Source organism: Branchiostoma lanceolatum, chromosome 13, assembly GCF_035083965.1.
Source record: "Branchiostoma lanceolatum isolate klBraLanc5 chromosome 13, klBraLanc5.hap2, whole genome shotgun sequence".
In the NCBI taxonomy this organism is placed as follows: Eukaryota; Metazoa; Chordata; class Leptocardii; order Amphioxiformes; family Branchiostomatidae; genus Branchiostoma; species Branchiostoma lanceolatum.
This window is the reverse complement of record NC_089734.1, coordinates 3,647,299-3,659,157: the sequence shown is the minus strand read 5'-3', so window position 1 is coordinate 3,659,157 and position 11,859 is coordinate 3,647,299. Positions and strand designations below refer to the sequence as shown.

General features: G+C 39.6%; 1 protein-coding gene and 1 long non-coding RNA gene across 2 annotated transcripts; both read right to left on the bottom strand.

The window, feature by feature from the left end:
• Positions 1-3,067: 3,067 nt before the first annotated feature.
• On the bottom strand, positions 3,068-4,677 carry LOC136447128 (uncharacterized). Its single transcript, XM_066445825.1, has 5 exons — positions 4,594-4,677; positions 4,340-4,389; positions 4,036-4,181; positions 3,471-3,608; positions 3,068-3,090 (listed from the first exon to the last, which is right to left on the bottom strand). The coding sequence occupies exons 1-5, from the start codon at positions 4,675-4,677 to the stop codon at positions 3,068-3,070; spliced, it is 441 nt and encodes a 146-aa protein (XP_066301922.1).
• A 2,888-nt stretch (positions 4,678-7,565) lies between these two features.
• On the bottom strand, positions 7,566-8,776 carry LOC136446963 (uncharacterized). Its single transcript, XR_010757680.1, has 3 exons — positions 8,648-8,776; positions 8,146-8,283; positions 7,566-7,682 (listed from the first exon to the last, which is right to left on the bottom strand). It is a non-coding gene; the product is annotated as an uncharacterized lncRNA (long non-coding RNA).
• Between the last annotated feature and the right edge of the window lie 3,083 nt (positions 8,777-11,859).

The window sequence follows — 11,859 nt, the reverse complement described above, 5'->3', positions numbered from 1 at the left end:
TGTGTTGGAGTCAGGAAACAGAATGTATGCAACTGGGCAATTATGTATGGAGATATGACCTTTAATGCAGCAAATAGCAATGGACAAAGCACTCCATTAAACCAATATGTCAGGAACAATCCAGCATCAAGTCAGCACCAATCCAGCATCAATGCAGTACCAATCCAGCATCAATGCAGCACCAATAATCTATGTACCATCCCACCTAGATCTATAATTCCACCAGTTCTATGCATTTTGAATGTATGAATCAAATATGATGTTACCTTGACAGCTGACACCATCCCCAGTAAATCCTGCTTTACAATCGCAGCTGAAGTAAAAGTACTCCTCCTTGCAGATTGCATCGGAACTGCAGTTATTGGTGCTGTCTGAGCTGCAGTCTGGCAGAGCCACCAGGAGAGCTGTTTGGAAAAACAGTGAGAGAACAAGAAAGCCTAGTTTAGATAAAGTCCTTCACGCACCAGATGATGCATAGGGTTGCGCCGACCTGGCTCTTGGGCCACACAACATTGTGCAACCACTGAAGCATGGGGCTAGACCACAGGCAGTGATGTGCGTTCAACTTCCATACTCTTTCCCAAATGCAGAGTGCTAAGCAAAGAAAGGTGTATGTACCTTTTAAATGTCTTTGACAATTTACTGTAACTTTAAAGGCATCCAGAGCATTTTATTTGGCTTGAAAATTGGAAATATTGTAGTTGCCGTAATCTTTATGAAATTGTCATTTAATGCCACTGTTAACCACATTTGCGCGATGATTACATGTTACAAGCGCTCAAAAGCCACGCGAAAATAAGCTACACAATGATCCCTTTAGTTTCACGCGCCTAGTGTAATTAGACTGAAACAGAACTCAAAACGGTTTTTTCGTCGGTAATGGACCGTTCCCGTCGAACACCATCTAGAACCCCGTTCTATTTGGAACACCTTCGTCAAAAACAGCACTAGTGGGACAGAAATGACAAGCAGGGTATGTATACATGTAACGTTATATCTGGGACAGATTTCTCACTGCATTGGCTCCATGAATACCCAGGAAAAAATCGAAATGAAAAAGAAACATCTCAGGCACTCAAGGGGACGGAGTTTACATAACACACTGCCAACTACTACCAAGTCCGTTTCTCATGTACGTGTGCGTTATTCTGGTGTTCGACTGGAACGGTCCATTCTCTGCAAGTTCCGGCGACGGGACATCACGTTCCAAAAAGTCGGAAATTTTGAAAAAAAAAATGGTGGCGCTGTCAGCGCTTGGATTTTCTATCAGTGCTCAACACACAACGACATCGCATCTTTGCTCTTTGAATGTCGATGTGTAATGGTATAGTGTTATTGAAACTCACTATGTGTAGAAATGGCTAAAAAATAGTTTTTTGTAATTTGAGTTTGAAGCCACATAAAGTGCTCTGGGTGCCTTTAATCTTTTACCAGCCCATCCAACAAACGGTTTCTCATGTTTTAAGAATATTTATTAAAACCTCTACCAAGCCCACTCCTTCCACCAATCATCATTCAGTTCAGTGTGAGAGTACAGATGATCATAACAATTATTACACAACGAAAGTAAGAATTACAGATGTCTCCAAAAGTGGTGAGATTGCCGTCCACAGGCAGATCTCCCAGTGTCCCATCTGCTGTAGTGTCCAGGACGTCCTCCCTGAGACTGTCCACCTGTGTGACAGTCGTGTTCACCTGCAGGATGACTGCACCGTCAGGTAACCTTACCTCCAGCACCTCAGCTGACAGCACAGCGTCTGAGATGTTCCTCACCTGATGGATAAAGATGTCTCAAGTATTAGTCTTCAATAAAAGAATCCTTAAGCCTAAGAAATAAAAGATGGATTAGCTTCTAAAGGTTAGTCTCAAACCTACATGTTTATGAAAAGATTCCCCACCTTTTGGATAAAGAAAACCTCTATTCATTCTTAGTTTTCAATATCTACTTATCCTTAGTGTGTTAGTTCAATAGCAAGAATGTTGAAAAAACCCCTTAAACCCTTGAATTGAATGATGGACTAGCTTGAAACATTTGGTCTAAAGTCTGAATGTTTGTTCAAATTGCTGATAATGTGTGCATTTATCAACAATATATTTGTGTGCATTTATGTTGATTCTATTTTTGTAACATTGAAAGAAAGGAATTTTGAATTTTTGATTTACATGAATATGTACTACTCAAGGCAATTATAATTTCCATCTAGAGGTACTTCAATTCAAAAACAATATTCTTTTATTTCTATAAAAAGTACTGGAAGGAAAACAAGTCATAGTAACCTGAGGAATAAGTAGTATTTTGAATAGTTCTAACAATCTTCTTCAAATTAATGATATGTAAAGCCAGTGCAATCATTCTATTTTCCACACTGTTCAGTACACCTACCAAGTCCTCTACCTGTTCCTGCAGCTGTAGGTACCCAGGGGAGGTTGGGTCTGAGTAGTCGACGTTGGGGTCCAGGTCTAGCAGCTTGAAGGAGATGTAGTTGGCAGCAATGGCTGGGAGGAGGGACAGATTCAAATTATTTGATGGGCTTTAATGAAGGTTAGACAGCCAGGTAACAACACATGTAAGATAGCAGTTATTCAAACAACTAGAGAGATTTTGGACAAGGTCAGACGTTTCAGGTAGCATCCACTGCCTTTCAGGAACAAGCTTGAACTGTATCTTTCAACGGTGACTGAGTATGTAACCTTACGGTTGAACAAAAGTGCATTTTGCACACAGTATTTTGAGAAGGACATCAAAGAACCATGATTGTTACCTTCACAATATGTTCCATTGCCATAAAACCCCTCCCTACAGTCACACCTGAAGGACCCGGGGAGGTTGGTGCAGTCAGCAGCATCATGGCAGTCATCTTGGTTCAGCAGGCATTCATTGATATCTGCAAACATTACCGGAAAATATATGAAATATTGACAACTGCAATTCCTGGTCTTCTTTTGACCCTGTGGCAGGTTTTCTTGCCTATTTGACAATTGATTTTTGATATGATTTTTGTGGCAGAGACTGCCATTCTCATATAGGGCTGTTTAGCCATAGTCGATGCTGTAGGGCTGTTGTGAATTAGGATTTTACCATGGTCAATACTGACCGACGGAGGCCATATAGGATTGACAATTCTAATGTTACATGAATCTAAGAATACAGCAAATGCACATAAATATCAAAATACACAGATAACATCATATCTATCAAAGTATGCTGTGCTGATTCATCTAAATGTTAGTCTGATTCCTCCCTTTTTTAAATGTCTAAGTGTGTATCATATGATAAATCAAAACATGTATTTTTATTAATATTTATTAAATGTTTAAAAAGGAGGGCTTTGCATAAGTCTCACAGGCTTCTTCCCTCCTCCTGCACTTCTTCACTTTGCTGCTATCATTTTCTTATCTTTGTTGTTTTCTTATGTGCAAATTGATAAAAAAAACTAAAGAAAACAGCAAGACGTCAGAAAGAAGGTCACCTGTGCACTGTTGTCCATCTCCTGTGTATCCATGGTTACACACACAGGTGTAAAACAGGTACTCCTCCACACAGGTGGCCTCAGGGTCACAGTCGTTAGTACTGGTGTCATTACACTCAGGTAAGGCTACCAGCAGGGCTAGTGGACCAAATGACAAGATAGTATAGTGTTATTCAAACAAAGAAGTTCTATAGCCTTAAAGAAGAGTGAGAGACAGTCAAAATTTCACAAATTTAACAAGATTTTTCATAAAAGATATGCTGAAAGCACTACATGCTAATCTTTTCAGAGAAGTAGATTTGCATCTCAGCTATAGTACATGATATTTCTACATGATTCATAGACATTCTGCGTTTGTCATAGCTAAAGATCTCCATGTCTTTATTTCTGTCTTATTCTATTTTTTGCCGGTCAATACATAAGTTTTTTCCTTGATAAAGTACATGTAGTTTTCTTACGTAATTACCAAATATTAGAGATAAAATGTGACAAATGGAATCACCACATTAAGGCATAACATGTTATTTGTTATCACTATGTATAAATTCATTATCCCAGTACATACAGATGTTCCCGACTGTGGTGGCGTTCCCCTCCACTGTGTAAGGACCGACCATGCCATCCAGCCCCTCTGCTACTATGGCATCGTACGCGTCAGGCAGCTCATCTTCTGTCACATTCAACTCCAGAACAACTCCTCCCTCTGGGAACCTAGGCGGGCAGAATTATTCATACACAAGGGTAAACACAACAAAGCACAATTCATTTGACTGTTCATTTGTTTGTTTATCTTTTCATTCATTGATTCATGATAGATATAAATGTGGTTAACTTATTATTATGATTATACAGCATATCCTATACATTACCTGACATCAAGCAGTCTAACTCCAGTGACTTCATCTGACATGTTTCTCACCTAAAGTGAAAAAATGACAGTGTCAACACACATGTAACAAATCAGAAAGCAGGGTTTATCAGGTACCAATGTATCTGCTTTACTAATTAGCTGGTATGCTACGCTGAATGGCGGTTATACCAGCTATATGGATACAGATACAGATAATTAATACAAAAGTTGATTTTGCCCATATCAAGGAGATAGAATAAATCAAGCACTTACAAGTGACTCCAAATAGTTCTCCAGAGCCTTGTATGCTGTGGAGTTTTCATCTTTGTAATCCTCTACAGGTAGTAGGTTTGGCATCTTGAATGATGCATATGTGGTAACAATGCCTGGAAATAAAGAGCAATACTTGTTGAACAAGTCATAACATGATTTGTACTCAATTAGACCATAACAATTAATTTATTTGGTTCTCTGAGATTTCAAAGGTTCTTTTTTTAGATGCAGGATAAGACGAAAACAGAGGACTGAGAGAAAAACGTCAATCTGACTATTACCAATAGTAGTAATACGAAGCGATAGTTAGGTTATGTTTTATCACGCTGCATTTTAGATTGATTGTATTCACCGACCGTTTGTTATTTGTAGTGTGCTTTGTATTGTCTTGTGTGTGGACCATGACACCAGCAACAGCTGTCTGTGGCCCACGTGTATTGTACTGTTTACAATTTCATTAAATCACAATCAAATATCCACCCCCAAAACTGTGTGTAACAAGATACAGACTTCCCCTCAGACTCTGTGTTTCCATTGATCTTCCAGTTCATCATTTTTAAAATCAAAGAATCAACAAATCATACTGTTGTAGCCTAATACAGACAATAACTCCGAAAAAGAACTATAGACAGAGATTCAGTGAAAGGAAGCATAATTTGAGTCTTACGTCTGCAGACAGTTCCATTGCCTAAGTAGCCCTCTTTACATTGACATTGGAACGAGCCTGGAGTGTTGTCACAGTTGGCATTGTCATCACAGTTGTCAAGTTTAAGGTCACACTCATCCACATCTGAAATACAAACATGATTCAAACTTTCTGTCTATATAATGACCGGTGTATTTTTCAGTACATTTAACTTTGTACATTGCTATCGTACACAATTAAATCTAGAATTCTAATAACGTAGGAACAGCTTCAGAATCGAAATCTGTGAGAAACATCAATTCTGTAAAAAAAAGAGTAACATATCCCATCAGCACTCTTGTATACGTATCATACATGTGTTAATAATTGCTATATACTAAGTTTCAGTCAAAACAATCTTGCTGCATTATCACTCAGTGAATGAAGGTATTGTTACAGTATGTCTGTCTGTCTGTATTTCCGCAGTTAAGCATTTCCATATTCTACTTTTCTCTCGCTCTTTTTGTAGTTGCGTATTCTTTCTTACAGTTACAAAGATGACTACCAGAAGGCCATTTTATCCTACGTGACTTGTCAGTACTTGTCAAGATATATTCAAATTTTTGAAAGCAGTGCAGAAGTTTTAGTTGTTTCAAACACTCACCTTCACAGTATGTCCCATTCCCAGCGTAGCCTTTGAAACAGTCACAGTCAAAGTACAGGTATCTCTCTGTACAGTTGGCCAGGTGGCTGCAGTTGTTTGTCCCATCGCTGCACTCTGGTAGAGCAACCTTTAAGGCTGAGCAAAAAAACATATCAAAAGGGTGCGTTATATCCTTTGCTTCCTATAATTCTTAGTTACCTACGTGCCAAAGATTATGAAAATACATTAAAAAGATTCTTTCTAGCATTATTCCCTTGTTAAGTTTCCAAGCACAAAAGCTACCTGTTACTCAATAGATATGATTATATACAGCTTGGACAGCTAGAGGGTCTAAAACACAATGTATCTTTTTTTTAAAAGCTCTATTTACATATAAAATATCATTCAACAACCTACAAATAGCCATTTCAGTTGTGTTGTTACCACACATACATACATACAAATGTACATGAACACACACATGTACATATAGAGACCCAAGAAATCTTGACAATGATAATAATCTCCAAGACACTTACATATGTCCCCAAATGTGGTATCATTGTCTGCTACAGGAAACCTGCCCAGAGCCCCGTCATCCCCCTCAGCAAGCACAGCTGTCTTCACCTGGTTCACATAGCTATCTGTGATGTTGATTTCAAAAATCACTCCAGCATCGGGCAACCTGGACAAAAACACGGCAAATCACAAAATCTATCTGGAATCTGAATTATGAGGGCAAGAATTACTTGAAAGTCCAAAATTTGATAGGCAAATATAAAGGAGATCACAGAGAGAGAGAGACAGACAGAGAGGGGGGAGAGATTGACAGAGAGGGAAAGAGGAAGAGAGAGAGAGAGAGAGGGAGAGAGAGAGAGGGGGAGAGAGGGAGAGAGAGAGGGCGAGAGAGAGAGAGAGAGGGAGAGGAGGAGAGGGAGAGAGAGAGAAAGAGGGTGACATGCAATAAATAATACGTCATTTTTTTAGGTGAAGTAGCAAGCTAAAAAAAAAGACCTATATGTGAATACACTTACCTGATGTCAATCAGTTCCACACCAACAATATTAGCTGAAATGTTGCTGACCAGTTCTTCCAGTAGGTCTTTGAGAGCCTGGTATTCACGTGTGGATGTATCATTGTAGTCTATGGCCGGGTCCAAATCAGTGACCCGAAATGCTATATACTGGTTGGTCACCTCTGTAGGGGACAAAAGCAGAGACATCAAGTCTTAGAAAGATCCAAAATCAAAACCTGGTATTTCAGGCTAGACATTATGTCCATGGGTGCTTAACATTACTTTTCTCAGTCCACCTGAGGTAGAAATGGGTACCTGACTTTGGATGGGGAGGTAAAAAATGGTGGAGGGTTTGGCTTCACCTTCCAATACTATACTCTAGACAAAATGGATAACAACCCACTGCCCCTACAGCCTCAAAAAGGCAATGGGACTATCTTTAAGTTTATAATTACCTTCTCCTCTGAGAAAAAGAGGCAATAACCAATGTGTCTGTTCAATATACAACAATAAAATGTTGTTGAATTAACCTAGATACATTCAACTGTAAATAATAACATTTCAGCACCGAGGACAGCACCCACTTTAAAGGAAAACAATTACTTTGTGCCATACAAGTCTGATACCATGTATCCAGAGCTCAGCAAAATGCAATGGGAAGAACAAAAATGGCCAAAACTTACCTTTACAAAAGGTACCGTTGCCATGGAAACCAGTGTCACACTGGCAGGTGAAAGAGCCAGGGATGTTTGTACAGACAGCGTTAGAGTCACAGTCTGCCACACCGTTACTGCACTCATCATCATCTGTAACACAACAACAAGCTGGGTTACACAACAGACAGTATTGTAATAAGAAATAACATGATAGCTGAAATCAACATCTTCGAAGGGTTCACCTTTACGTCAAAGCTTAGGGTCGAGTTTGCGATCTGACAGAACACAGTCAAGCAATTCAAGCGGAAGAGATTGAGATGTTGACAGTTATGTCGATCAGAATCTCTATTGGTGGAATGCTCATTTGTGCTGTTTTCTGTTCCACTCTAAGGACTGTGACTATTTCCAGCAGCATGCGACAACAGCCGGGGTTCAAACTCCCAGCCTCTTGGTCTGGAGGCAGGGTTGCTAACCAATGGACTATATACATGCAACTCTGCCAACAAAGACTCCAATTGCGATATCTATAGTCTAGATGAACCGCTGATGCTACCAGATTCCACTCTCTACCCTGACATATACATTTGACACGACATACTAAAATCTAAATTACCTTCACAGGTTGTTCCATTCCCAGTATACCCTTCTTTACAAGCACAGCTGAAGTACAGGTACTCCTCCTGGCAGTCTGCACCAGAACTGCAGTTGTTTGTGCTTACATCATCACATTCAGGCAGTGCCACCAATAGAGCTGTATTTTGATATAACGAAATATTAATAAGTTCATGTGATAAATGTTTTCTACACTTAAAGGTGCTTTAGTATGTTTTAGCATCATAAACTGCAAATATTCCCCAGAACAAAAGTTTGCCTTCTGCTGCCATTTAGAATTCAGAAGGCATTGAATTGGAGCTCTGAATATTGCTCGGCAATATGATCAGGTACAATCAACTTAATATGTAAAGAAACTCCTAAAACATTTTGATCATTCCAACCTACAATAGGGGCTTTTTAGCCTACACGCCCTTAGATACAGAAAATCAACAGAATTATGACATTAAAAATTATTGTAGTTGACACAACATCAAATGTGAAAAAAATTATGTGATCCTTACAAATAGGACCAAAGGTTGTGGCATTCCCTTGAACAGTGAAGTCACCCAGTGTGTCGTCTGCTGCCTCATCAAATATGTCCTGCCTGACACTGTCTATATCAGCTGCTGTTGTGGTGATCAGGAAGATCACCCCTGTGTCAGGTAGTCTGGAACAATAGAACAGGTTAGAATACAACCCCAGGACAGTCAAACCTATGATGATTTAGGTTATCCTTTGGGTATATGAAATCCAACTAAACTGATGCTGTCAACTTAAGACGGATATTGATATAATTGCAATTAGCAAAAACTCAATAATCAATAGGTTTCATAATGGCAAAACTAGATTACATAAAACTGCCTATATTCAAACAGATACTAATGAAATATAACATTTTTGTTGCTCTAATTTTGACAATACCAGTAATACATGTAACAGATTTTCATGTTATTTTACCTGACATCAAAGAGTTCCACAGAAAGAATGTCCCCTGTGGTGTTCATAACCAGTTCTTCTATCAACACTGTCAGCTCCAGATAATCGGCTGATGTTCTGTTCTCGTAGTCTTTGGTGGGATCCAGGTCCAGGATCTTGAAGGATATGTAGTTTGAAGCCAAAGCTGTGGGGGGAAAAATCAGACAGATTCTAAAGACAATTGATCTGTAATGCAATAACTCGCTCACACCTGATAGGAGTTTACAGAGGCTTTCTACAATAGATTTATCAAATTCCTTGAAATATTTAAGGAAACAACATGACAAAAGAATGTCTATGGTCATTTAAATGATAAGTTGCATAGCCAACTGCGACTTGGTGGAGCAGTAAACAACACATTACATAAAAGCTGCATAAGCTCTCATTCAGATATACACGTAAGTCTAACTCTAAGGAACCCTACTCTTATCAGTACGGGGGGGGGGGGGGGGGTTCTTTAACTCTAGCTGGATGTGTGGCTCTCCTCCAACATGGGACCTTTGGTTCACATGAAATCCAAGAGGACTCCCTTACTGAAATTAGGAACTGATTTTTTACTAAGTGTATCAAAGAAATTTGTGTTTTTGCTTTTCCCAACGGCACAACATTCAAAACTACTAGCTTGGGATTTGAACCAAGAAACTTAAGTGTACTTGACTGAATTTAGTATTTGTGCAATAGTGTGTATTTACTTGATTAGTATAACATAATTTTCTACCTTCACAGTAGGTCCCATTTCCAATGTAGCCGTCTTTACATTCACAGCTGAAGTACAAGTACTCCTCCACGCAGTTTGCATCGGAACTGCAGTTGTGGGTGCTATTGGAACGGCAGTCTGGCAAAGCCACGAGAAGAGCTGAAAATTATGGAAAAGAAAAATTATCAATAAATACATGATATATGATATATGAACCATGGAAATTTTGCATCGGAACTGCAGTTATGGGTGCTGTTGGAACCACAGCCAGGCAGCACCACCAGGAGTCTCAGCTACATCGGTAAATACAAACATTACCAGAAAGGGCATGAGTATTTAAGGTCCCATTTTGGCCAAGCACAATGGGTCTCCCCTACTCCTATCGATAAGCATGTTGAGTAATCAAAATGGTTTCTGTGTGCTAGAAAAAAGTGTTTAAAAGAGATTTTTTTCACAAGAAAGTATGATATTTTGTTGACTTACAGACATCACCAGAAGTTGTTGCATTTCCCTCCAAGGTAAACTGTCCAAGCCTGTTATCTGAAGCTTCCTCAAAAACCTTCTGTTCAACTTCTTCCGCATCTGACACGGTGGTGTTGATTTGAAAGATCACTCCTGCATCTGGCAGTCTGAAATGATAACATACAGAACATGGTGGACAAGTGAGCTATGAGAGATTTACAAATGGTCTCATACAAGTAATATGAATTGATGTAATTGATACAACCCTCATGATACAACCAGGTACCCTAACACTTCCATATTTAAAAAAAAGGTCTTATCGAGGCCTTCTGGAGAATGTCTTGAACACCTGGACATCAAAAGTGTGCATTGTCCTAGGATTACTGATGCTGCATTAGAAGATCTCTTTAAATTCAACATTTCTTTAAAAGTGGCAGTCTTAGGGTAGCTGGTGGACAAGTCAAGTCACAGCCTTTGTTTAATCTCGATGGCATGTTCGGCCACATGGTTGCTTTTCAACAAGGTCGAGTGGAGGGAAGGGTCACTGCTAAGAATGAGAGTTGATGTTACGCGTAACTTAGGTATGGTCGAAGATGAAAAGTCTTTTATTGTACACAACATCCTTATTACCTGACATCAAACAGCTCCACGGATAAGATGTCTCCTGTGATGTTTCTGACCAGTTCTTCTAGTAACTCTGTTAGCTCCAGGTAGTCTGCTGAAGTTTTGTTCTCGTAGTCTTTGGTAGGGTCCAAGTCCAAGATCTTGAAGGAGATGTAGTTGGACTCCACAGCTGAAATGTTACATGGTAAGAGTTATTGTCTAAAAAACAACTACAAGGGCCTGCATGCCCCTTTTACGTAGAGCGTAATCGGCTGTTTTAATTTTACGTAGAGCGTTGCCGACCACTCCATAATTTAGCGTAGAGCGCAGGGGGGGCATTCTGAATTTAGCGTATTACGTAGCCAGCCCTAAGAATTTAACGTAGAGCGTTGTCGGGACCCCCCCCCCCCCCCCATGCAGGCCCTCAACTACGCATGCTGCTTTCAAGTAGGTAATGTTTTAGCTAAGGGAAGAACAATTGGAAGGAAAGAAAGGTTAAAACAACAGTTTTAGAATTTACAAGTGTTGAAATTCTTCGGAACTTTAAGATTTTGAAAAAGCACCTTCGCAGTGTGTCCCATTACCAGTGTAACCATCCTTGCATCGGCAGCTGAAGTAAAAATACTCCTCCATGCAGTTTGCATCAGAACTGCAGTTATGGGTAGTGTTTGAACTGCAGTCTGGCAGAGCCACCAGCAAGGCTGAAAATTATGGAAAAGGAAAATTATTATACATATCATGTATGAACCATGAAAATCAAAAGGTTGATGGGGAGGGACACTTATTCACATTGATAACCATTACATGATCATACCATAATTAAAAGCTCTGGAATTATGGAATGTTCTAACAAATTAAGGAAGGGGTTATCGGACTGGACACTCGGACATAAGGGATGAAGTAACCTGAGGGCAGCAGGACCGAGTGGGAAGCAGATTTGGGTGTCGTACCAATTATTTTTGGAACAGCCCAATGATCAACTTGATCCCTTGGCAA

Excerpts from the sequence above, each read along its gene's own strand:
- LOC136447128 (XM_066445825.1), bottom strand. The coding sequence starts at position 4,677 with ATGCCAAACCTACTACCTGTAGAGGATTACAAAGATGAAAACTCCACA. Across the intron at positions 4,182-4,339 it reads GTTAGACTGCTTGATGTCAG|GTTCCCAGAGGGAGGAGTTG; the intron begins GTAATGTATAGG and ends CTGCCCGCCTAG. Across the intron at positions 3,091-3,470 it reads AGATGGACAACAGTGCACAG|TATTGACCATGGTAAAATCC; the intron begins GTGACCTTCTTT and ends TCCGTCGGTCAG.